General features: G+C 48.7%; 2 protein-coding genes across 4 annotated transcripts; one reads left to right on the top strand and one right to left on the bottom strand.

The window, feature by feature from the left end:
- The first annotated feature begins 43 nt into the window (after positions 1-43).
- On the top strand, positions 44-22,717 carry usp24 (ubiquitin specific peptidase 24). Of its 3 annotated transcripts, none has more exons than XM_057038176.1 (67): positions 44-460; positions 2,722-2,890; positions 3,037-3,104; positions 3,196-3,339; positions 3,709-3,834; positions 4,056-4,091; positions 4,178-4,243; positions 5,145-5,210; positions 5,731-5,805; positions 5,898-6,056; positions 6,146-6,260; positions 6,346-6,449; positions 6,603-6,710; positions 6,799-6,894; positions 6,976-7,137; positions 7,655-7,741; positions 8,261-8,368; positions 8,452-8,601; positions 8,808-8,939; positions 9,050-9,161; positions 9,235-9,311; positions 9,420-9,560; positions 9,646-9,699; positions 9,777-9,892; positions 9,998-10,064; positions 10,339-10,449; positions 10,547-10,645; positions 10,904-11,077; positions 11,168-11,253; positions 11,340-11,448; positions 11,746-11,892; positions 11,998-12,095; positions 12,202-12,297; positions 12,363-12,585; positions 12,677-12,839; positions 12,981-13,142; positions 13,214-13,284; positions 13,369-13,529; positions 13,607-13,668; positions 13,766-13,957; positions 14,068-14,182; positions 14,275-14,419; positions 14,502-14,621; positions 14,715-14,840; positions 14,914-15,012; positions 15,093-15,175; positions 15,249-15,390; positions 15,470-15,589; positions 15,680-15,894; positions 16,161-16,285; positions 16,370-16,511; positions 16,667-16,763; positions 16,850-16,945; positions 17,076-17,179; positions 17,272-17,385; positions 17,786-17,993; positions 18,081-18,170; positions 18,510-18,612; positions 18,690-18,805; positions 18,897-19,010; positions 19,095-19,160; positions 19,246-19,312; positions 19,388-19,466; positions 19,568-19,643; positions 20,014-20,100; positions 20,219-20,329; positions 20,506-22,717. In XM_057038176.1, exons 1-67 carry the CDS (start codon positions 182-184, stop codon positions 20,566-20,568), a joined length of 7,794 nt encoding a protein of 2,597 aa, XP_056894156.1. In that variant the 5' UTR covers positions 44-181; the 3' UTR covers positions 20,569-22,717. The 3 variants fall into 3 exon arrangements, with proteins under 3 accessions (XP_056894156.1, XP_056894155.1, XP_056894157.1); XM_057038175.1 differs by having other exon boundaries at positions 16,613-16,763; XM_057038177.1 differs by lacking the exon at positions 7,655-7,741 and having other exon boundaries at positions 16,613-16,763.
- pcsk9 (proprotein convertase subtilisin/kexin type 9) lies at positions 21,745-26,309 on the bottom strand. Its single transcript, XM_057038217.1, is given in 12 exon segments — positions 21,745-23,184; positions 23,259-23,440; positions 23,513-23,557; positions 23,560-23,673; positions 23,797-23,964; positions 24,060-24,243; positions 24,324-24,520; positions 24,652-24,793; positions 24,866-24,996; positions 25,070-25,202; positions 25,304-25,495; positions 25,971-26,309. Coding segments are annotated over 12 exon segments (1,926 nt in total). The 5' UTR covers positions 26,247-26,309; the 3' UTR covers positions 21,745-23,022.
- Between the last annotated feature and the right edge of the window lie 145 nt (positions 26,310-26,454).

Raw genomic sequence — 26,454 nt, 5'->3', positions numbered from 1 at the left:
GCGCGCTCCCGACGAGCACGTAATTCTTCCTCCTGAGCCCGAGCGGAGCACCGCCTGTGGAGGGGAAGCTCGATCGTGACAGGCCAGCAGCAGAGGACTGTAAACATGGCGGCGTGCACAGCCACAGCGCTGCACCGAGCACACTGCTTCTGTTAGCCTGAGAGACGGAGACACCCCAAAGATGGAGACCGAAGAGGAGCAGCACATCACCACGCTCCTCTGCATGGGCTTCCCTGACCCCGACGTGATACGGAAAGCGCTCCGTCTGGCTAAGAACGACATTAACGAGGCTGTGGCGCTCCTGACCAACGAAAGCCCGGGACTCGGGTATGGATACGAGCCGATGGAGAGCGGGCCTGCCCCCAGTCTGGGCTCCAGCGGAGAGGGGGAAAACAGCGGGCGAACTGGGACTGGGGGGTTCGATCCTCCACCCGCGTACCACGATGTGGTGGACAGCGAGGTACGAACATGTTGCATTTCACCAAACAACAACTCGAATAGTGCCGGGGGAGAAAATGGCCAGTTTCAACTTACTGGTATACTGGGCTCGCCCATTTAACTAGCTGAACTTAGCACCAGTGGTGGAGCCCGGCATCAGCTGTCAACCCGTGAGCTAAAAAGCACCTGAGTCCTGCAGAACAGACCGTGAAACCGCCTCGCACCCTTGTAAAGACGTGAAAATGTGCACGGCGAATCTCTAAAGTCTGTGTGGATTCGCAAGCTAATGTTGCTAACTGCTGCTAGCTAATGTGACTTGAGTGAAGGCGCCAGTCAGGGAACCAGGCGTAGCCGCACTGAAAGGACCCCCCCACCCCCCCACCGGGGGATTAAAGCACACATGCTCGAATCTGAGCCACTTGGCGGGTTGGTGATTTATTTTCCCATCGGTTAGTGATGGTGGGCCGGATCTCCCAGTCAGCTTCACACGAGTTAGCCAGCGTTAGCTAGCCCCATGTCTGACAGCGAGCACCGCACACGGCTCACACCGACTCCCCGGTCCACCAAGAACCAGACTTGAAGAAGTTGAGCACCGTCCTTTGCACACGTGGACACGAAAATCACGAGTATTCTGATCTTTAGTTGGGATTTTTTTGCGTGTCCAGTGCTATTCTGTTATATCTTAAGTCAAAACGAGAGCATTGTAAGCGTTTGGCGCTTGAAGGCAAATCGGGGCCATTTGACAGTAGTCTGCAATGAACCCGCAGGTCCCGTCGTTTTGACCTTTCTGACCCAATTAGCATTGTTCCTGTGATATTGAAACAGTCAACTTTACTGCCCACTGATGCTGCATGTCTGCACACAATAAATCATGGCCAGATTGCTTTGACACCTGACCCCTCCTGTTGCTCTGAGGTTTCAGAAGACCCTCAGACCTGCTGTCAGGACAGTGATTTCTTAGAAGGATTTAAAGTTGGTTCAAAAAGTTCTCATTCAGGCTTTTATCCAGGTACTTTGTCTGGAAAAAAACACATGGAAACAGAAAAAGTGCACCTACGGGTCAGCGAACGGACAAACACTCTAAAATAGTCGCTGTCATTATATGAACATATTTGACTCTGGCGACACTGATTTAATTTGAGTTTTATGACCCCACAATATTGATCCAATGATTGCATTTGTGGAACTTGTAATGTCAGATCCTGTATGACATAATAGCTCCCTTCTGGTATAACATTCAAAGGGCTTTGTTTCATTTTTTCCCCTTCGTCAACACGTCGTGTTTGTACTTATGAGGCATGTCATGGATCCGGGGCCACATGTTTTGCACCTAAATATAGTTGCAGAGTCTCTCTGGCACACAAACGCATTGCAGTTTTTGCACGGGGTCCCTGGAGGGTTACAGGCAGGGACCATAACGGAGTGGCCCTGACTTACCTCATCATCCCATCAGATTGCACACATGCACGTTGTTCCTCAGAGACCAGAACCGTCCCTTTAAACGCTGAAGTTATGTCCAGCCTTTCTAACGCTGCTCTATTTGTTAGGGATTCGTGATTGATGGGGTAAAAGCTTGTATCAGTCGCTCGTATTTCAAACCCTCTCCTTTTCTCTCATCTGTTGGTCATTTCCACTTTTCATAGAAAGGGAAGAGATGAAACATGATGCTTCCCTGATCTTCTCTCCTTCTCGCTCGTCCTTCCTGTTCTCTATGTACATCATAATGTTGCAAACCTACACATAAACAAACACATTAGGTGTGCGGCAGTAACTCGCTCTACCTGTACTCTGTTTTTATTATCTGCATCAGGTCAGAGGAAGTAAATAATGAATAAGTGTTGATATGTATTTATAATGCAGCAATATTAGGCCTGAAATATCCTTTAATTCATGTTGAATAGGGCAAGCAGTGGCGTTTCCCACATCACAGACCAGCAACTTCAGTCTTCTTATTGAATATGTAACCGACTTCGTGCTGTAAATAATCCAGCAACCCTTCGTCTGTTGTTGCCGTCTGTTGTTGTGAGGCTGCGTACAAACAGGCAGAGGCCACGAGAGTTGAATCTTCACTGGCCTCGAACAGTTTCTTGTCAGCAGGGTGTTCTTTGCTCTTGATCTTCCCTTCCTTCTGTTCAGGCAAACACACACACACACACACTTCGGAGCTGGAGAGGAAGTGGATGGACAGAAAGATAAACACATGCAGACGACATCTGTGCGAGATCCACTCCAAATAAACTGGCTTACTCTCTGACTTTTTTTCCCCCGCGTGCATGTTTCCAGAGGAGCAATGACGAGAACGGGAACTGCTCCGGCGGCATCATGGAGTTTCCCACCACCAACTTGTACGAGCTAGAGAGCCGAGTTTTCACCGACCACTGGTCCATCCCCTACAAGAGAGAGGAGTCGCTGGGCAAGTGTCTGATCGCGTCCACCTGCCTTGCCAGGCACGGTAAGAATGTGTTACCAGGCTATTAAGCTTTTACGTTGCACAAGTGTTGTTTTGGAGACTCGTATCGGTTCATTTACACGTCGGCAGCCAGTCTCTTTCCTTTCTTATTAAAAACATCGTGAAGCCGCCATCTGTCTCTCCTCCAGGACTCGCCGAGGCCGACGAGAACTGCAAGCGCTTCATGGATCGGTGCATGCCAGAGGCCTTTAAAAAGGTGATCGATGAAGGCCCCGAGGCATAAACGCGTAGCGCCACATGGGTTCGCGGACCTCGTGCCCACTTTCTCTCCTGTCCACTCTTCCCAGTTGCTGACCAGCAGCGCCGTGCATAAATGGGGCACCGAGATCCACGAGGGCATCTACAACATGCTGATGTTGCTGGTGGAGCTGGTGGCAGAGAGGGTGAAGCAAGACCCCGTGCCAGTAAACCTGATGGGAGTCCTCACTATGGTATGCTTTTGCTCACGGGAAGATTGCGTCCCAAAGATTTTAGTAGCCGTTGCCAAGGTACCGTTGCTTTCTATCTCTGGGGTATTGTTTGTCTTTAGTGCAGTTTAGAGGCATCTGAATGTGATGGAACATCTTTTAAAGGTGATTACTGACGGAAGAGGAAGGGGTGACGGCCCGTTTGGAATGTTAATGTCCTGTGCGTGTTGGCGCTCGTAAGCACTTAACACTAAAGTGCTGCCATAATTCTCAAAGTGAATCAGGAAATATGGGTCCGCACCTCGACCTCTGACTCGGCTTTGAGTGCGCTCATGCTCACCGCTGAAAGGTACGGAAGGCAATGCGTGTCTCTGTTTTCGTTCCTGTGCGCAGGCCTTCAACCCCGATAACGAGTACCACTTTAAGAACCGCATGAAAACCTGTCAGAGGAACTGGGCTGAAGTCTTTGGAGATGAAGCCAACATGTTTGCCATCTCCCCTAGCAACTCGTATCAGAAAGTAAGCATCCATCCATCCATCTATATATCTTGTACATAAAACTGTTCTGCGGCTGATGTACACACATCCTCATAAGTCTCTGTCTGTAGTCACTAGTCACATGTGTTGCAGAGGAAATGTTGTGTAAATCAGCCTCGGGGGCTCAGCAGAATATGGCTAACACACAACAGCTGTTAGAAACTGTATGAACAAATCCATCACTACATCATTGTGTCTTTCAGGAGCCTCACGGTTGGTTGGTCGACTTGGTGAATCGAGTGAGTAAAGAGCCAAATCGTCTACTTACGCCGTCCAGGTGCCAGCTTTTCCAATAACTTTAGTTTGGTTCGTCTGCCTTTTCCAGTTTGGCGAGCTAGGAGGATTCACCGCCATCCAGGCCAAGCTCAACGCCGACGAAATCGAGATCGCTGTAAGTCCCCTCCCCCCTTTTTTTTTTTTTTCATCGTCGCTGAGATGACACGTCTGCGGTGATGAAATCCTTTTTTCCAAGATGGATGCCGGCAGCGCATGCAGGCAAAAGGTCACGGCGCTTGCAGCCCCTGTGTCAGCTGCAGGCTGCTCAATGTTCCCCCTCACAAACCAGCTCTCATCCTCCCACCGTGCGATGGTTGAAAAGCTCTGTTGTGTGAAGTGTTCTGAGGCATCCTTGTGCTGATGCTCCCTGCTGGCAACCTGGCCGGAAACCACCGCCTCACGGAGCCATTGATCCCCGTACACACACTTCCAATTAGCATATTAAGAAGGAATGTTGCTCACCACTGTTGCCCTCTTTAGTAGCAGCTCAGCAGTGTTCATAGCTGAGATACCTGACACAGTACACACTCAAGGGACTGAAAGTGAAAGCGGGGAAGATAATGGGAGATGTGCTGCTTCCTCCGCCAACTCCCAAGGGTAATTCATTCATTTATCTGCCCCGAGCAGCAAGAAAAGAGCTAGAAAATCAGCAGAGGAGTCGAGCGTCGCTGCTCAGAGAGAGGCCAGAGCCGAGATGGAAGGCGGCCAGAACGGAGAGACAGGAACTCTCATTCATGAGGCTCCTGTGATTTAGCACTGAATGACAAATGACAGCTGGACTCTGGAGTCGGAAACTCGCCCTCACATCTGTTTACGCTCATCCACGGTCCTGCTCGCGTAGCGGTCCAGACGGGTTATCAGTTTGACCATTTTTAATGTGGGATGTAAACATTCAAGCATGAGCAGTGCAATAGAGGACCATATTAGTTTTTATATTCTATAATCAGCAGACAGAATGGAGAATTACTGTGATGGTGAAAAAGCTTTATGACTGTGTTCTTTCTCCATGGAAACAGAGCGTGTCGGCGCTGGTCCAGCCTCTTGGAGTCAGTGCAGAGTACCTGAACTCCAGCCTTGTGCAGGTGAGTTATCCCAGCTCAGGTCCGTGTGTCAGTTTTTCACCGCTCGCTAGCTGTTTAACTCCCCTCAGCTCTGCCTCCTTTCACATGTCTTTCTACAGGTTTGTGTGGGAACGAGGTGTTAAACTAGACTCCATCTTGTATTCTGAGTCGAATTGTTAGGCGGGCTATTGCATTTCATATTTAAAGTGTGAAAGTGGTTTATAATGGATGACAGCAGTCCTTAAGCACTGAGCAGTTGGTCTTCTGTAAACTCACTTGATGATGTTTGAGTTTATTATCAGATATAAGTAAGTGAGCTGAGCTGAGGCGAGTTCAGTATCTGTGAGGAAAGGTCATTGCTACCGGGACTGCTGCTTCTCTAGAGGCTTCCAGCACCTCCTTTTTTCTTTAAAAGCTGTTTTCAATACAAGGACGCTTGTCTGTTTTCATGACCTTTGCGCTCTGTTGTGATTTTTGTATTTGTCAGCTGCATCCTGCTCCATTTTGAGCCCTTGGTCATACTTTTATTTGTTCTTTTTAGCCTATGCTTGATCCAGTCATCCATAAGATGATCACTTATGTTCAAAATCTGGAGGAAAAAGACCTTAAAGACAAGGTAGTCGTCTCAATATTTTACCTTCTTCCTGGTTTTTATCAAGGCTTTGATTTGTGATTATTTGATTTGTGTCTTTTTTTCCATTGTTCCAGCGTCTGGTCAGTATTCCAGACCTGCTGTCAGCCATCAAGCTGCTATGCATGAGGTTCCAAAGGGAACTGGTTACCGTGGTGGATGATCTTCGGCTGGACACGCTGCTGCGCATGCTCAAAACCCCCCATTTCTCCACCAAGATGAACTCCCTCAAAGAGGTCAGCGGTTCCAGATCAGCCCCAAACCATGAAAAAAAAGACTTTTTAGGTTCAAAGGTTTCTGATCTCATCTGTTCACCTTCTCTCAGGTGACAAAGCTGATTGAGGAGAGTACAGTTTCTAAGACTGTGAAAAATGCCATCGACACAGACAAGCTCCTGGACTGGCTGGTGGAGAACTCTGTCTTATCAATAGCTTTGGAAGGTAATAACAGCACAGTGTCCTTTTATACAGTTGTCAATGAAAGACGAGTGACAAAGATTTTGGCCGTGTTATTTGTTTATGGTAGGAAACATTGACCAGGCTCAATACTGTGAGAGAATCAAAGGAATCATCGAGCTACTGGGGAGTAAACTATCGTTGGATGAACTCTCCAAGATCTGGCGAATACAGGTCCGACCCAGTAATAACGACACTCGTCTCAGTTTCAGCTGGTCTTTATTCACCGGAATGTTTGCAGCCATTGCAACAGGCCTCTATTTATATGTATCTGACCTCTTTATCTCCTTTTCCCAGCTGTATTGATCCTCTTTGTTGGTTTTTCAGGCGGGTCAGTCATCAACTGTGATAGAAAACATCCACACAATCATCGCTGCGGCTGCCGTCAAGTTCAGCTTTGATCAGCTAACCCACCTTTTCGTCCTCATACAAAAGGTTACGTGACATTCCGGACGTCGGGACACTGAAGAGCTGTGTCGGCACGATACGTTTACAATAATGAAGGTTTGTTGCTGTTGTTTAGAGCTGGGAGGTTGAAAGTGACCGCGTGAGGCAAAAGCTGCTCAGTCTGATCGGGAGGATCGGCAGAGAAGCCCGCTCCGAAACAACGACCGGAAAGGTTTGTCGTCAAACCTGTCAAGGGTGTAAAATAAAGTGTTTGTTGTCACTGTTAGCGTTTGGCGTCTGCCTGTCTGTCCAGGTGCTGGAGGTGCTGTGGGAGCTGGCTCACCTCCCCACCCTGCCGACCACTCTGGTTCAGCAGGCGCTGGAGGAGCACCTGGGGATACTGAGCGACGCGTATGCTGTCAAGGAGACTGTGAAACGCAGCTACATTATCAAGTGTATTGAGGACATAAAGAAGGTGAGACTGACCACAGATGGTGATTAATGCAGCGTTCAATGACTTCTGTGGAAAATAGAATATGCTGGAAAATCCTGGTTTTATCTGCTGTGGCGCATTTGTTCTGGATTTAGCGCATCCTTGTTAGTGTAGCGCTGCAACCTTTGACATCTCATTGTCATCATGTCTTCAGTGAGGCTTCTGGCCTTGGCATAGATGCACTCTCTGAAGCTTTTCACCTCAGTCTCAGCATTGGATTGAACCAAGCAGTATTTAATTTTGCTAGCAAGATAATTACCCATAATTCCTTCACGTTTGCAAATGAATGTACCTGTAAAACACGATCGCCATCACACTTGCAGTCTTGTGTTTCCTAGTAGTTCAAATCAGTTCAACGTAGTTCCCAAGAATAAAATAGCTGATTTAAATGATTAAAAACCGATTTATTTAGAGAATAAAAATTTCCCAGGATTGCTGCATCATGTAATAATATGTAATAATACAAGAAAAATGAAGTTAAATAAATGTATATTTCTAGACTCAGGATGACGGTAAAAGCAGCGACAGTCAGAGCTCGTTTCTTTCGGGCTCTTGGGGCAAGAAGAAAGCTAACTCTGTGTCCAAAGTAAGAGAAGAAACCCCTAATTTCCCACTCGCCAGTCTGCATTCAATCTCACCGCTTCACGCTTTCCACCCAATCACGGTGAAGTTCTTGACCACAGAGGGGCTTCTCTGGTTACGAGCTGATGATTGCACACAAGGTCGTTTAACCAGGGGTGTGGGTTCATCTTCTGCTTGTCTCGTTCAGGAGACTGACTATTGTTGATCTGGGTGAGACTTGAATTAAGCCAGTGATTATGCTGCTGGATGAACGTCAGCTTTGGTGAAAGTGCTGCAACATTTACCTCTGCAAAGAGGATTAAATCAGAGCCTCGGATGTCTAACGTGTATTAGTTTAAAAGCGAGAACCAAATTCAAAGCATAATTATTATCTAGCATTAAAATCCCAGACTCTGATTCCTCTTGACCCATTTCTGAGTTATTGACGGTGGTGACAGTCTGACAGACCCCCTTCATGTTTTTACGGTCGTTCTGGGTGTAGAGCTCTTAACCACGCGTGCTCTATTGCAACGCTTCCCCACAGGCCTCCCAGCAGAGCAGCCCTCAGGCGGTCTGGGTCGTCCCGGCGCTCCGACAGCTGCACGAGATCACTCGATCCTTCATCAAGCAGACGTATCAGAAACAAGACAAGGTGAAGCACGCTCGGGCGTGGAACACATTCGCTGGCGTGTAGCACCGCGTCGGTCCGGTAACCTCCCCGTCCCCTCCCCACAGAGCATCATCCAAGACTTGAAGAAGAACTTTGAGATCGTCAAACTGATCACGGGATCGCTCGTGTGCTGCCACCGACTGGCTGTGACGGCAGGCGGAAACAACGGCCTGTCAGGCTCCACCCTGGTGGACGGACGGTACACCTACCAGGAGGTTTGCTCACGCCACTAGTTGTTCTTGAAGCGTTTCGTTAAATCAGAATTATTAGCTTTAGTTGTATTTCCCATTTTTGGGTGGTTTTACTGTGGAAAAGCTCAGACTAATTCATACAAATGGCTGTCATCGCTGTTCACGGTAGGAGCGATGTGATTTGAAACGCAATAAATTAGCTTCCTGGCTTCTCTCCCTCTTGTGTCTAGTATCTGGACAGCCACCTGCGCTTCCTGGCCTTCTTCCTCCAGGAGGCCAGCTTGTACCTGGTGTGGAACAGAGCCAAAGAGCTCTGGGAGTGTCTGGTGTCTGGGCCCGACGTCTGCGAGCTGGACCGCGAGGTGGGACATCCGTAACCCTCTTCCCTGTTGGTCGCCACAGTATTGGTTTATACTCGAGTCAAGCTTTAACCAGTTTTGTTTGGGGTTTTTTGGGGGTTTTTTGCATCCAGATGTGTTTTGAGTGGTTCACCAAAGGACAGCATGACCTTGAGAGTGATGTTCAGCAGCAGCTGTTCAAGGAGAAGATCTTAAAACTGGAGCCCTATGAGATCACCATGAATGGTGAGTGCACAGAAAACCAGAGTGGATGAATAAGTGTGCAATTCAGCAGCTTACGTGTTGGTGTTTGTTGAAGGTTTCAACCTGTTTAAGACCTTTTTTGAGAACGTTAATCTGTGTGACCATCGACTCAAACGCCAGGGGACTCAGCTGGTGAGTCCTCCTACTCTTGCCTCCACGCCTGCGTCGACTGGCTAATAATAACTCCACACATCCAAATCAAACCTCAAACATGGTTTCCGACACGGGGGTGTTTTTCAGTGTGTGGAACGTCTGGACCTGGCAGGGATGGATTTTATCTGGCGGATAGCCATGGAAAGCCCTGATGAGGAAATAGCCAATGAAGCCATCCAGCTCATTATTACCTACAGTTACACTAACCTCAATCCCAAGATGAAGAAGGTCAGTTCCCCCTTTGTGCACAGCCACACGCTAAGTTTCCCAGCTCTTTTCAGTTCAGATCCCTAAGAATTCTTCTGTCTTCCAGGATTCTGTTTCTTTGCACAAGAAGTTCATTGCTGATTGTTATAAACGACTGGAGGTACGTAGATGAACGCGCTGCCGTCAGGTCCGACTGGCCCGTTTCACCAAATTTAAAATCGGATTTGTGTCTCCCAGGCAGCCAGCTCGGCCCTTGGAGGACCGACTTTGACACACGCTGTTACAAAGGCAACCAAAATGCTGACGGCCACTGCCATGCCAACTGTAGCCACATCTGTACAATCACCATCCAGGTGTGTGCGACCTTGCCGAGTCTTAAAAATGATAAGAAAATAAAGGCGGACTTGATTAAATGGGTATTTGTCCGTATCTGAAATGCTGATTATCTTGATTTCTAGATCAACTAAGCTTGTGATAATCGAGAGACTGCTGCTATTGGCTGAACGCTACGTCATCACTATAGAGGTAATGCCCACCTCATTCACATCACTATAAGTCGGTTGGGATTGGATTAAACCACAAACAAAGGATCTTTACTCGAACCTTTACTCTTTTGATGTAAAAATTCTAATCCATTTAATTAATAACTTAAATCATATCCTGTAAATTTTCTTTTACGCAAATTAAATCTTTGACATTTCTAGCAGGCAATTATTTGATTAACAGTTTGGGAGCAGCTACCAATGAAGATAGTCGCTGAAAGGATTAACAAGAACGTCTTTTTCTGCACCGTTAACAGGACATGTACTCTGTCCCTCGCACTATTCTACCTCACGGAGCCTCGTTCAACGGACACCCTGTTACTCTGCACATCACCTATGAGTCAACCAAAGACACATTCACCTTAGAGGTGCTAAGAGACTCTATCTTGGAACCAAATATGCTGTTATGAAGATCTATATTTGCAGAGAACATAACTGCCGTGCTTGTGGTTGTGTGATCTGCAGACGCACAGTAATGACACGGTAGGAAGTGTCAGGTGGAAGATTGCTGAGCACCTGAGCTGTCCGGTGGATAATGTCCAGATCTTTGCTAATGACAGTGTGGTAAGTGTGCACATCTATGCGTTTGAAACACATCGCACCTGTTGTTCCCTCAACAGAATATTTTGCCCCCCCCCACCCACCTCTCAATCATGTGTTTCCCCTGAAGTCAATGCACATTAGACTACGAGACAATGGAGTTTCCTCTGCATCGGTCATTCGGTCCTCCACTCTGTGGCAGGGGAAACGCAAACCTCATGCAACCTCAGTCCCTGTTTTACTATCTGTCCGTCCCTTCACTGCTCCTTCACCATGTACCAGTTGACCATGAATCGGGACCAGAAGCTGCTGTCCCAGCTCGGCTTCAGCGATGAGCAGAGCCTCACCGTGAAGACTTCTGGTACCGGCACTCCGTCCGGCAGCTCGGAGTCTTCGGCGTCTGCGTCCAGCAGTTCCAGCTCAGCCGTGTTCAACTCAGCCTACGCACTGGAGCAGGTACCAGCACAGACACCACCGTGCTCTTCATACAAAGATATACACTTGGGCTTCCATAAGCTCACACTTTCCATGTGTCTTTGTGTTCAGGAGAAGTCCCTGCCTGGTGTGGTCATGGCTTTGGTGTGTAATGTGTTTGAAATGCTTTACCAGCTGGCTAATCTGGATGAGTCCAGGTACACATGCACTGTGTTTGGCACTTATTTGAATTGAGATTAGTTTGCATTATGGGGGTGTAATAGGTTGTTTTTTTTACATCCAGGATCACGCTTCGTGTGCGGAATCTGCTGCTACTCATTCCAACAGATCCAGAGGTGCAGGATGCTCTGGATAACTTTGTCCCCAAAGAATCCAGTGTCTGGAGCCACCAGGTACAGCAGACTAAAGCTCCCGACGTCACTTTAGACGTCACTGTTCACGAGTTCTGATACAATAATTGTATGAGAGAAAAACTTGCATTTAAAAAAAATAAATGTCGTCAAATTGTTACTTTTTCAAAAGTAATGATTTTGCACAATAAAATAAATGATTTTCTGTTGTAATTTCATAACCACCACCAACAATCCATCCAATGCAGTTCAAGGTTATAGGATTTAACTTCCTTACTAACTTTATCCTGAAAAATACTCTTGCTTTGGCTTTGACGCACCTCTGTGTCCTTATTGCAGAAGACGCTCTTTCAGGGTACAGGCTCTCGTTCTCCTTCTATGGCCTCCAAGCAGCAGCACCAGCCCAGTGCAACGTCCATTCTGGAGTCTCTTTTCAGATCCTCGGCCCCGGGCATGTCCACCTTCAGAGTCCTCTATAATCTAGAGGTAGAACCCGTCACCCTTTTGACGCATCATTTACGGTTTATTAACAACTATTTGGTGATCAGATTTGACATATGCGGTAAAACAATGTTTGTGTCTGTGTATTAGGTGTTGAGTTCAAAGCTAATGCCCACATCAGATGATGAAATGGCCAAAACCAGCAGCAAGTCTTTCTGTGAGAACTTCCTCAGAGCAGGAGGCCTCAGGTAACCAGTGCTCGTTCCTTTTATCTGCCTGTGAAGTCAGATTAACGGCAGAAATAAATCCAACAGAATACACTGAAGAGTTCTGACAGTGATGTTTCCTCTGTAGTCTGGTGGTGAACGTGATGCAGAGAGACTCCATCCCATCAGAGGTGGACTATGAGACCAGACAAGGAGTCTATTCCATCTGCCTTCAGCTGGCCAGGTTCAGAATATACGCAGATGCACTCAAGGATCGGGCGGCGTTGTGTTAAATGGGTGATTTTGCAGGTTCCTCCTGGTTGGTCAGAGCATGCCTGCGTCTCTGGATGATGATGTCATCAGGGATGGCGACGCTTTATCTTCCCGGCCGTTTCGCAATGCTGGACGAACCGGCCGACAGTTGTCTCTCTGTGGAACTCCGGAGAAGTCCTCCTACAGGCAGATGTCCTTGTCCGAGAGGTCTTCGATTAGAGTGGAGGAGATCATACCTGCAGCTCGGGTCGCTATTCAGGTATTGCGGAGCCTTCGGCGATGAGTTTAAATAAGTCCAGTGCTCGTTCAGAACCAGGCTGGTCTGTAACGGTTCTCCGTTTCTTTTCTAGACCATGGAAGTGGGTGACTTCACTTCTACTGTGGCCTGTTTCATGCGGCTCACCTGGGCAGCTGCCGCAGGACGGTTGGATCTGGTGGGCAGCCCGCAGCCAATCAAAGAGACCCACGGCTCCCTTCTGCCGCAGGGGGTCCGCACCAGAGTCAGCAGCACAGGTGACACAGACGCTCTACCGTGGCTGCTAGCTCAGGATTGGCTAAACTCGGCAGCCAGGAGTTGGAGGATCCAGTTAAACTTGATTCTTCGTGTTTCTACCGTCTCAAACTGTCAAACCGTCTCCTGTCTGTCCTCGGCAGGAAGTAACTGCAGTTCCAGCAGCGAGGGGGAGACCACTCCAACAGCATTGCATGCTGGGATATGCGTCAGACAACAGAGCGTGTCCATCAAAGATGCCATCATTGCCCGTGAGGCCCTGTCACTGCTGGTGACCTGTCTGCAGTTGCGCTGCCAGCAGCTAAGTAAGAGCAAAGAAAAATGTATAACAACGGTGGATGTTGTCATAATCTTACCTCTATCTATTTTTCTTTAGGTTCGTTTTACAACCTTCCTTCTGTCAATGATTTCATCATTGATATTCTGCTGGGGTCTCCTGGCGAAGAGGTACACTGCACTTCTTTATGGTTTATCACTTAAACATGGTCCAGTGTGTGTTTAGACTTTAATTCTGCGCCCGTCTTTCACCAGATCCGCCGTGTAGCTTGTGATCAGCTGTACACATTGAGCCAGTCTGACACCTCAGCCTTTCCAGACGTCCAGAAACCCAACTTGTTTCTTCTCTCGGTCATCCTCACCGCCCAGCTGCCATTATGGAGCCCCACGTCTGTGATGAGAGGAATCAACCAAAGGTAATCCAGCAGGAATCACAGCAGATAAACTGGACTGAAACCCGAGCTGCGGTATTGACGTTCCTGTTTCTTGTAAGGTTCCTTTCCCAGTGCACAGAATACTTTGACCTCAGGTGTCAGCTTTTGGATGACCTCACCAGTAAGTTAATGAAATTTCATTTTCTGACACATTATCAATACTTGGACACCAAAATACTGAATGTTGCTTTCTGCCCGGTGTTCTGTCTGTGCATCAGCTTCAGAGATGGAGGTGATAAAAGTCAGCCCAGCCACCATGCTGGAGGACGAGATTTCCTGGCTGGACAACTTTGAGCCCAGTTGGAGCTCTGAGATGGAGACCAGTGAGGCCGACAACGTCCTGTTGGCAGGACACCTCCGCCTCATCAAGACCCTGCTATCACTCTGCGGTAATGAGAAGGAACATCTTGGTGAGTACATTAAGGTCAACGTGGACCCGTCTGCACCTACTTCGTATGTTTTGCATCTTCTTAAAGTTGAGAACTTGCTATCTAACAAGAGAATGTAACTTCTCCTTCAGGGCCGTCACTAATTCAGCAGCTGTTGGACGACTTCCTGTTTCGAGCCTCACGCATTATCATCAACAGTTCAAACTCTACGCCTTCACCAGCGCCCAGCCATGATTTCCACCCCAAGTATGACCACTGTCACCATTAGAATCTGGACCTGGTAGTTTTAAAAGAATTCAATTCTAATCGGGGACTTTTTGTTTGTCCTGGGCGCACAGGTGCAACACAGCCAGCAGCAGGCTGGCAGCCTATGAGGTGCTGTTGATGCTGGGAGACAGCTCCCTCTCCAACCTCCGACTCATCACCAGAGAGCTTCTATTCATGCATCACCAGTCAGACCCCTCCCTCTGCAAGGAGTTCGATGTAAGAGGCAGAAATGCAGCAACATCGCCATCGCATTTCAGTCGTGTAACGAAACTGCTGTAATTATCCGTCTCTCTGCCAGTATTTACCCCCCGTGGAGAGCAGGGCAGCCTCAGGGTTTGTTGGTTTGAAGAACGGTGGGGCCACTTGTTACATGAACGCGGTGTTCCAGCAGCTCTACATGCAGCCTGGTCTCGCAGAAGTACGCAGCTCTCCTGTGATGAACACTTCCTGTAGACCCCAGAGGGGAGGTCACCAGGTTAATTCAACATCTCCGAATCCGTCTTGATTTCAGGCCTTCCTGTCCATCGAGGATGACACCGATCAACCAGAAGAGAGCGTCTTCTACCAGGTCCAGTCTTTATTTGGGCACCTGATGGAGAGCAAGCTGCAGTACTATGTACCTGAGAACTTCTGGAAGGTAACCGAGTGTTGAATGCTGCGGCGTGAAAAACTGATGCCGGTTGTCTGACTGCAAATGCTGTGGGTTGCAGATTTTCAAGATGTGGAACAGGGAGCTGTACGTAAGAGAACAGCAGGATGCTTACGAGTTCTTCACCAGCCTGGTGGATCAACTGGATGAATATCTGAAGGTAAAGACACCAGCGATGATCCAGAAGCAGCCGAGTATGAACGATGAAGTGCTTTTACAATGGTGTTACCTTTCCAATAGAAAATGGGCCGAGAACAGATCTTCAAAAACACATTTCAAGGAATCTTCTCTGATCAAAAGATTTGTAAAGATTGTCCTCACCGGTAAGAAGGGCCAGATTTCTTTGGATTAGATGTTTTGATTGGATTTCTGTGTCTGAGTTTGTTTGTTTCACAGATATGAGCGTGAAGAAACCTTCATGGCCTTAAACCTGGGAGTGACTTCATGTCAGAGTCTGGAAATCTCACTGGACCAGTTTGTTAGAGGAGAGGTGCTAGAAGGCAGCAACGCCTACTACTGTGAGAAATGCAAGGAGAAGGTGTGAATTATGCTCCGCTTGCTTTATACCCTGCGTATTGTTGCGTGTTTACATTGTTGACACGTGTTTGTCTGCACAGAGAACCACTGTAAAGAGGACATGCATCAAATCCCTCCCCAGCGTTCTCTGTATTCACCTGATGCGCTTCGGCTTCGACTGGGAAAGCGGCCGCTCCATCAAATATGACGAACAAATCCGGGTACCAAGAGGCGCTAATTTATAACAAACCCTACGACGTAGGAGAAAATGTGGTGTTTTTTTGGGTTTGTTGACTGTATCGTTGTGTAAGTTCCCCTGGGTGCTGAACATGGAGCCATACACCGTCGCTGGGATGGCCCGGCAAGACTGTAGCGGGGAGGGAGGCGAAGGCCGAGCTGAGGGTTCCTCCGGAGGGTCGCCCAGGAAGAAGGTCACCATCTCTGAGAACTACGAGCTCGTGGGGGTTGTTGTCCATAGCGGGCAAGCCCATGCAGGACACTATTATTCCTTCATTAAAGATCGACGGTAAGAGACTTTTTTCAAACTTAAGTAGATTTTTTTTGGAAGTGCGCTGATGTCTGATCCACAACCAGCAGGTTCCCCTAATGGTTCTTTTGTCCTGCCACATTTTAATGAAACCTATTAGAAGTTAATTAATTCATCATGCAGTCAATTAATTTGTACTTGCTGAAAATTGGAAAATAATAGGCTTCCTTTTGAATTTCTCACGTCAACCTTATTTTCAGTTATTTAATCGTGTCTTTCTTTTTGTCTTTGACCTGCACCTTTAGTGGCAGCGCACGTGGACGCTGGTACAAGTTCAACGACACTGTGGTGGAGGAGTTTGACATGAACGATGAAACTCTGGAATACGAGTGCTTCGGTGGAGAATACCGTCCCAAAGTTTACGACCAATGTAAGCAACGCTGACGCATGGTGGGGATTCTACTTGTAAATACGGAAGTTTTGTCTTGACGATGAGGGTCAAATGTGTGTGCAGCTAACCCCTACCCTGATGTGCGGAGGAGGTACTGGAACGCCTACATGTTGTTTTATCAGAAGATTAGCGACCAGAACTCCCCCGTCCTGCCCAAGAAAAGCCGCGTCAGCATCATGAGGCAGGAAGCCGAAGACCTTTCACTGTCAGTAGACTTATCTATCTTATGTTCCTTTGACAGCAAATAAAAGGGCTTTTTAGCATTTTTGGAGAGGTGCGGCTGTCAATATTGTGTGTATCCTGCAGGTCTGCTCCATCTTCTCCTGATGTATCCCCACAATCCTCTCCCCGTCCCCCCAGGGCCAACAACGACCGTCTCACCCTCCTCACCCGCCTGGTGCGTAAGGGAGAGAAGAAGGGCCTTTTCGTCGAGAAGATGCCCGCAAGCATCTATCAGGTAAAGAGCAGACTCGCAACAGCAGTGTTCTTAGTGGCAGAAGGGAGGGAAAAAAGTCTTGAGATGTCCTGTCCTGTTCCGCGCAGATGGTGAGAGATGAAAATCTGAGGTTCATGAAGAACAGAGACGTCTACAACAGCGACTACTTCAACTTCACCCTCTCGCTGGCTTCTGTCAACGCAGTATGTTGTCGTCCACGCCAGCATACCTTCTTAACACTATTGCCCTCTATATATGATAAATCAACCTAGCTTCTGTCATTACTAAAGACAGTATTATTGGCAGTGATTAATGTGTTTGTGTGTGTGACAGACAAAGCTGAAGCATCCTCACTACCAACCTATGGCCAAAGAGAGTCTTCAGCTGGCTGTTCACTTTCTCTTTCACACCTACCTGCACACCAAAAAGAAGCTCCGGTAAGTCCACACATGCACGCAGCGGTGGGGGTGGGGGGGGGCAGAGCTCCGCGGCAGCTCTTCGTTACAACTCTGCGTGTCGTGTGGTGCAGGGTGGACACAGAGGAGTGGATGGCCACAGTGGAGGTGTTGCTGTCTAAGAGCTCCGAAGCGTGCCAGTGGATGGTGCAGTACCTGGTCTCACCAGAGGGACGAGAGATCACCAGGTTTGCGAGCGTAATCTGTCGAAGCATTCGAGATTTGGGGCATTTGTTCAAGAGTCAAGTTTATTATTCTGCATTTATTCCACCTAACAATAAACCATTGCAATTTTCTGTGGAAACATTTAGTTTCTGTAAATATACTGGGGAGACTTTGGCCTCTTGTTCATGACTGCAGCTTATTTATAACCGTCCCAGTGATATGTGATACCAGCATGGCTGCCTGCCTCGTTCTAATCGATACTCTGAACTCGCCGACCCGAGTCGCATAATTCATCTATAGTAATGCAGCAGCAGCTTCTCTAGATTTACTCTTAAAGCTACACGCTAATGTTTCATCTGAATTGCATGACATGAAATGGCTGTTTTGAATGGTTCTGACTCCACGGTGATACGGCCTCCTCAGGGTTTGTCTTTTGGAGTGTAGCGTCAGGGAAGTCCGAGTCGTGGTCGCTTCGATCCTTGAAAAGACTCTGGAGAGTGCGCTTCACTTCGGAGACCCGGGACTGGACAACCTGACCGACACCCTGCTGTCGTTACTCGACAAAGACGTTCCGGAGAATGTGAAGAACTGTGCTCAGTACTTCAGCCTCTTCAGTAACTTTGCTCAGAGGGTAAGAACCCAACGACTAAGAAGTACATATTTCACCTTTTCTAACAAGTGAGGATGGGGAGGAAATAAACGATATGTCCCCTCTCAGGGTTGTGGTCCATGTCAGTTGCTATTGAAACACGCTGCTTATCGCCGGATGCTCGTCTTCCTGTTGGGTCCGAACAGGCAGAACAACCAGGTAAATCTGTACCCAGCAGGAGTTTTTGTGAGTTTCGTCAGCACAGCAGCACTTCTGTCCCAGCATCAGGACATGTAGCATCACCACTCGCCACACTGGAGAGCACCAAAGCACGTTTCCACCACAGAACACCCAGAATGCAAATGAGATGAAAACGATCCAGACATAGCACCATACTGGGTCAGACGGGGATAGTTATTAGGATTTCTAGCTCCGACTGTGACTTTCTCTGCTCCATGAAAATGAAGAAAAACAAGCAACCGCTGATTCAAGTTGACCCTGCTGCTCTGACCTTTTGCTCACTTACTGTGGTTCTTACTGTTTCTGTGTCTTTTCCAGAACCGGAGGTGGAGTTCTGCTCAGGCTCGGGAGTTCCTTCACCTCCACAGCACTCTGGCTCTCATCACTCTACAAGCAGACCTCACCCCCCAGCAGACACACGGTCCAGATTTTCTTCCATTTACTGGTTTTATTCCTTCTATGTTCAGACTTTCATTACTTCTCACGCTCCCCGTGCAGCACCGGGGGGATTCAAACTACAAATGAGCGGCGTCCCGTCTTCGGCACTGCTCCCGCTCCACCCCGACATCCTGGCCTCCCTCTTCACGCCAGACGGACAGCCTTACCTTCAAGAGGTGACTCCCATCGTCTTTGCTTCGCTGTAGAATCAGCTTTTAGGATTAAGCTCATCGACGTTGCGCTCGTGTCACTGTGATGCTCCCGCAGGTGATGTTCGCCATGCGTGAGTTGTCAGGTCCCCTGTCTCTCCTCATCGAGATGGTGACCTACTGTTCGTACTGTAATGAGCCCTTCTCCCTGGGCGTGCTGCAGTTCCTCAAGGTAAGAGCAAAGAGCATCGTGAAGCGGAGCCCGCACTCGAGTCGATGCCGATGGTTCTCACGCTCCCATTCTTGTGTCTGTCAGACCCAGATGGAGACGGCGCCACCTCATGAACTAAAGAACATTTTTCAAATGCTGCAGGAGCTGCTGGTGAGTGACGTCTTCTTCACCATTTTATCGATTTAATTACCTGTATGATCAGGTCACAACAGCTAATATTAACTCCTATTTCCAGGTGATGGAAGACCCACTGCAGTCCCAGAGACTCAAATACGCCTTTGAGTCAGACAAAGGACTTTTAGGTGAGTCACATAGACAGAAAACGCTGTGTCATTTTGTGGTAAATGCATTTCTGAACTACATCTTTCATTTCTTAGCTTTGATGCACCAGAGTAATAATGTGGACAGCAGGCGCTGCTACCAGTGTGTAAAGTTCCTGGTCACGTTGGCCCAGAAGTGAGTAAATGCAAAAGCCGAAGCGACCCTGGAGCAGCGAGTCTTTGCTACGTGTGCTGGGACAATTCTCTAACGCCTTTGTTCTTCCTTTTGTGTATCAGGTGTGCGCCAGCCAAGGATTACTTCAAGGACCTATCAGGCCACTGGAGCTGGGCAGTGCAGTGGCTGCAAAAAAAGGCAAGATTTAAATATACGCCCACACTCTCAATAGTCCAAAATGATCCAATTCTTTTCAAAATGTGGTTAAAAAAAGATTCAAGTTGTCCCTTAAGGTTTATTACTATCATTACTAAAACAAGGAAGGGATCTATGCATCACTGTTAAGTTAACATAAGCAAGTGCAGCATATGTGTATTTAAAATCCTTCAACATAACAACTTAATATGGGCACTAACCGCATGAAATGATCTTTGTGTGTACAACTATTTCTACATAGAAATAACCATTCCAAGGCCACGTTGACTGGTTGGATCTGCCTTTCGCCCAGTGAAAATCATTTCTTTTCGTGTGATTAAATGAACATTAGGCTTCTGCTGTTTCCTCTCAGATGACAGAACATTACTGGACTCCACAGAGCAACGTTTCGAATGAAACTTCCACCAATAAAACCTTCCAGCGCACCATCTCTGCACAGGTACGCACACGTTGTTCACGTTCGCCGTCAGAAATCCTTTTGTTGCTTCTCTCTGCTGGGTTTTTCTCTCCTCCGCCGGCCTCACGGGCCTCTTTTGTCTTCATATCCATCCCTGCAGGATACCTTGGCGTATGCCACGGCGCTCTTAAATGAGAAGGAGCAGTCCGGCAGCAGCAACGGCTCTGACGGCAGCCCAGCCAATGAAAACGCCGACCGCAGCCTCCGACAGGTAGTTCGCCCGGGGATGTCGCCCCCGCTGGCCTGTTGAAAAGAACACTACTTCCACCGAAGCTGTGAAAGTAGATAGTTGCTCTGCGGTTTCCAGGGCGACGCAACAGTATGACAGTCGCTGAAGACCCGAGATCTGTTTCTGCATTCACATATTAATATGCTTGTCTGTTTCAGGGTTCAGAGTCTCCCATGATGCTCGGCGACTCAAAGAGCGACCTCGAAGACGTTGACCCGTAACTGCTCCGAGCAGCAGGGATCTCCGGCGAGGACGAGGCGACCACAGGTCCAGGACCGCTGACTGGAAGGGCTGCAGTTTTTGCCTCTGATTGGTCAGGACATTTAGGACTCCAATTCAAGCCAATCAGAACACTTACTCTCTGGGTCGCCACGGCAACAAAGGAGCTATGAATAAATCGTAAATTACAGTTTTCTTTCCCGAGCAGCCGAGGCGGCGATGGAGACGCATTGTGAGCAACGGCGGCAGAGCTGATTAAGAGCGTGACACATCTCCCACAGTCACGGATGCGTTTCTCCTTTTAATCATTCATTCGGTCAGAATGACGGCGAGATGGAAGCAGGCTTTGGGTTGTGTTTTAACAATTTTCTGTTCATATTTGCAAATGTACCTACATCTACATATTCATATTGTAAAGATTTGTTCCATAGGTGTAATTTCCAGTGTAAGATATATTTTAAAGTCTCCCGATCTCTTCACAGCCATGCAAATAGTGAGAGGGCACTTGAAATGCTCTAGAGGAACTTGTAGACATAACGCGTGCACTTGTACAGGAACACCTCCACACACAAGCACTTGACAGGGGCGGAGTTGAGTATGCACTTTATAGTCCAGCCGAGCGAGCCGCGGCGTACGCCGGCCCTCGGCCACTTCCTCTAGAGCCTCCGTGTGATCACGTCCTCCTCGTGTTTTTGCTTTTACCAACAAACTTTTGGTGCCATTTATGCAGATGCGTGGAAGCGCTCGGCCAGCCGGCGACTTGTAACCATTCACCGGCGCGATCACAGCGTAGCCACGGCGATGCGGCGCAGGGCGGATCCCGACCCTACACGTCGTCTTCTCACTGTCGGGCACCCACATGTGCTGGATTTTTATTCTTTCCTTTGCCATCTTTTTTTTTTATTATTATTATTCTTTGTCACCGCTTTTGTGACTTTGGGATGGATTGACTTTCTGGAGAGGATCTTTAGGGACTCGAGCCTTATGCAAGAAACGCTGATCTGGAACGGGCCCGGATCAGCGGTCAGTGCCGACTGAGACTGAGCTCAGGAGCATGTTTTGTTTTTAGGTGCCAAGATGAAAAAGAATAATGCATTATGATACAAGTGTGTGTCAATCCTTGACAAAGACAAAGAACAGGTCCTGTGCTCGCTGTTACCTCCACTTTATCAGGTTGATTTTTTGTTTGTTTTTTTTAATTTCATTTTATTTTATGGGACTTTATGCTTTGCCTTTTGCATTTGTCGCCCTTTGGAAACGCACAGAGGAGATAAATCCAAATGTAGCTCATCCAAAAACCGGCTTGCATCCACTTTCCACTTTCCACGTTCTTCATACTCGGGAGACTCCAAGTGCCTTAACCTCCCGATCGCCCACGCCTGGCACCGTGTGGTGGCGTCTAAGGAAACGGTCCGCACGACCGTGTCGGTGTGCAACAGGGCCAAAAGGAAACAACCCCAATACTCCAGGGACGCTCTCCTCTGTGTCGTGAAGAAGGACTGTAGGAATGTAACAGCCGGTTTTGGAGTACGTGTGTTTGTGTGGAAAGGAGAGAGGAGGGGTGGATGCTTTACCCCAGGAAGGGTCAGGAGGGTGATGAAGGTGGATTCTGTCACCTGGTGAAGCCCTCTCACCTGTATCCCACCAGCCCTCTTCTCTCTGTCTCTAAGGTGTCATTGTGCTCCTCCAGCACTCTTGCATGTGTGTCAGTAAGTGACGTTTGTCTCTTCTGCGTGGTGGCGGGGGAACGGGGGGCGAAGGTTGGAAAACTTCTTCCCCGTGTCGTTTGCTGTGGAATTTGGTCACTTGCTGTCACGAGCCTGCACCCTCCTGTGTCACTGCTTGTGTGTTGCCTAACGGAGCCGCCTGAGTCACGTTCAACCCAAAGGTCTCTCCCCACTGCTTCATCGCCACAACTCTTAAGGAAACACACTTCAAAACAATCTTATAGTTTTAATCATAGTGTGAAGGAGGGGGGGGGGGCGTGTCAAAATGTGGGTAGGGGGTCAGCATCTTTTTACCCTCATGGAATTTTGAGAATTCACTTCTGCTATCGCAGGATTCTGCAATGCATGTTAAGACTCGGTTTTAATTTGTACATCAGAGTTTGATTAAGGGGAAATTTGATATAAAATAAACTGGAATGCACAACCTTTTGTAGATTGTGGTTATTATTCATCTTTTATTCTGACATCTTGCTTTCATTTTTATTAATTTCTTCTCTTAGGACACTGATTTTTTTTCTGTTGAGAAATATCAGACTACCTCCCAACAAACATACCAACAAGCGCCAAACTTTTTTCTATTTTGTGAGAGACGCAAACATATTTGGTTCCTTTGAGTAAATCCGAGGCAATGGCAGTATTACACTGCAGCAGCTCACAATCGCTGATAAAACTGGACACATTGATGAAACATTAACTGATAATTGATATATAGTGAAATAGTTGTTTTACTCATCTGACGCGACAACAGACAGCAATGCCTGTTGTCCCATCAGCCCCCGCGGCGCTGATCCGGCACCTCTTTCCCTCAGTAAGTGATCCAAAGACAGCGGATCCCTGATGGATGGCGCTGCAGTCTGTCATGGTCCAGCCGGGTGGACAGGACAACTCCACCTGTGAGACGACAGCGTTGATCACAAACCTCAGTACAGTAAAACCGTGGATGATGGAGGGACGTTCAACGCTACCCGATCATTGTCAGATGACGTGTTTTCCAACAGGCGGCACTCCAGGGATGGAGCTTTGCAGCCCTCGGCAGCGTGCTGTTGGTGGGCGCACACGTGACCCTGCTGAGGTCTACGTACGACGCAACAGCGCGCCACGGCGTGCACGCCTTTAACACCCAGCCGGTTGTAGGCAACACACTGCCCTCTGTTAACCTGTGAAGAGCGAGGCCAGTCTGAACGCCAGAACCTCGACACACGTGTGTCATAAGGTGAACCAGAACTCACGGCGGAGAGCTGCCCAGCAGGGGCGCCATCGGGGCGTGGCCGCTGCAGCTCATCATCTCCTCCCTCGGGCGACACTGACTGACGGCTGTGTCGGTGCTCCTGACCCCTGACCTCTCTGACCACACTGACCGACACAGAAGCTCCTCCTCGTCTGCACACAGAAACAAATGCACCTCGCGAGTAAGCGCATCATCCCACTCCGCTACGTCCTGTCCAGCACGGAGGTGACTCACCTCTGGTGCCTCAGGTGTGTGAGTCACCTGTGGTCACTTACCGCTGCTAGCAGCGGGCAGAGCCGCTACCAGGTTGGGCGTGATGAGGCGATGCGTGTCGGACAGCGATGGGAAGCTGATGGAGCCGCTGATGGAATGTCGCAGCAGCGTCTGCAGAACCTGCACCGGTGCCAGGTTCTGATTGGACGACAGGATCACAGCAGCTATGCCTGCACACAAATGCGAGGAGAGATGAACGTCAGCAGCTCAGGTTGAGGATGGTTCCTCGCGGTTTGCCCATATTTCCTGATTGTGTGCGCGGTACCTGCGGCGTGTGCAGCAGCCTGGGACGTCCCGCTACCAGAGGCAAAACAAGTGGTGCAGTCACTGCTCGCACTAATGATGTCATCCCCAGGGGCGAACACATCAACACAGCGGCCAAAGTTAGTCCCGCCAGCCCCCAGTGACATCAGCTGGCCTGCCAAGTTTACCGCCCCCACTGTGATGACCTGTACACACAAAAACGGTTGAAACAGAGGTGTGTGTGGGTTTTTTTATGTGTGTGAGCATACTCAGCCACTGGCGTAACCTCAGGCTCTGATGCAGGTGAATACAGACAGGCGTCGTCTTTGTAGTTTCCAGCGGCAGCGATCACCACCGCCCCAGCATCCACCAGGTCCCGGCAGGCTGTGTTTAATGAACGGCTGAATCCACCAATGAGAGGCAGTAGAACAACCACCGCTCCCAGGGGGCGGGCCAGTAACATTGCTCGGATGTATTCAATGCCTGAAGAACAGTGGGGAATTTCAGAAAGCAAGTGGTCCAAGAATAGACCCAAGAGGAACGCCTTATAATCCTTAAATGAGGAAAAACTATGGTTTTTGGATCCAAACACAACATCCTGTCCGGGGTTCTACCTGCTAGAGTTCCTGACACGGTCCCTCTGCCTTGACAGTCCAGCACACGGACCAGGTTAAGATGTGCCCCTCGAGCAACACCAGACTCTGACCCACTCACAACTCCCGCCACGTGTGTGCCGTGACTTTCGCACCGGCTGGCCTGCAGACGGGAGACGGTCTGTTCAAAAAGGCTTTGCTACTGAAATAAGCAGGTATTCCATTTGCACCTGACCTCTCTATGACCTCCACCCTTCTCCACGGGGACTTTGTGGAAGTCGGTGATGAGCACTTGTTCTCTGAGCTCTCGGTGCGACCTCAGGATGCCACCATCCATCAGGTACACCTCCACTTTCCTCCCATCATCTGCAGAGGACAGCAGGTGCAGATCTGAAGTGGCACGTCTGTACGTGACGTGAGCGAACAGAAGTGGACTCACGTTGGGGTCCGTGTGTTCCATTTCGAGAGCCAGCGCCGTAAGGCTGCATTAATCGCTGAAGGTTCCAGGACGTGCCCTGGGCAAAGACGGAAGAGTCCTCCTCTATGTAAAGAACATGAGGGAGCCTCGCCACCTGGCAACAAAGGCAGAGTTGAACGTTACAGCGACTGTTGGTGCCCACACACACTCCCAGTGTCTTCAAACCCAGCACATTGAGAGTGCCAAAGATGTTACCAGGTGAAGAACATCACTCCTCATCTTAACCAAGAACCCACGCAGAGCTCCTGTGTACGTCTGCAGGACCTCCAGCAGGTGACCTCCGCTGGCATGGACGGCTCTCAGCCGCTCCAGGACCTCCTGCACATGAGACTCTGACACGTCTGGACGCAGGAGGACCAGATACTGACCAGGAATGCACCACACGGCCTGGAACAGAGTGAACTTTTGTACGTATTAAAGGGGAGGTTATTATCTTTAACATTTGGAACAGAAGAGCAATCTACTGTTTCAGGTCATGGGCTCCTGAAATACTTGTTTGAATGACCTTTATTTAACAAAACATTTTGTTCTAAGAGGCCTTTAAGGTAAAAATGACAATAATGATGATCTTTATAATACCAGATTTGACTTCACAGGCCTCAATGACCCCTTCAGATCTGTTCAGAATCTTTAGTATAACTAAAAATGCATCTGTCTTTAACCTGCCCTGTCTCCCAGGATCTCTCCCCTATACGAGCCTGGTCCTGCTCAAGGTTTCCTCCTGTTAAAAGGGAGTGTTTTCCTCGCTGTTGCTAGTTTAGGAGGTCAGACTCTGAATTTCTGTTAGCTACAAGTCAGCTCTTTTTAAAATTGTGTCCCTTTACTTAAAGAAGTTTCCATCTTTCTGACAGGTCCGATGTACCTTGTTGCACTTGAGGATCTCGGCCATCGGTTCGGTTCCGGTGTCAGGCTGGGTTCCGTTTTCGCGCCATAGATTCATGATGTCATCTTCGCGGGAGTCCCGCGCGCTCCCGGTCAGAGATGCGCACAGACAGAGCGCACAGCCCATCCAGCTCCAGCTCCAGCTCCAGCTGCGGCGCATTCTGCTCCGGACCTGAGCGTCGCAGCCTGGCGACCAGGCACTAGAACATCGGGATGGAGGAGTTTTACCGACTGTTAAAGTCACGCAGCCAACCATCGGATCTGGCGGGGGCCACCGCGCGCCCGCCTCCGCTCCTGTCTCTGATGATTGTACAGTTATTCTCGGTTGGAACACCCCCGGATGAGGAGGAGGGAGGTTTGATCCCCAAGCTGAGAGAGAGAAGAAAATAAAACGATTTTACTTACCTGGATGTGTGTGTGTGTGTGTGGGGGGGGGGGGGGGGGGGGGGGTATCATAAAGCATG

The sequence above is a fragment of the Takifugu flavidus genome, chromosome 7 (assembly GCF_003711565.1).
Source record: "Takifugu flavidus isolate HTHZ2018 chromosome 7, ASM371156v2, whole genome shotgun sequence".
Classification (NCBI taxonomy): Eukaryota; Metazoa; Chordata; class Actinopteri; order Tetraodontiformes; family Tetraodontidae; genus Takifugu; species Takifugu flavidus.
This window is presented reverse-complemented; position numbering and strand designations above follow the sequence as displayed.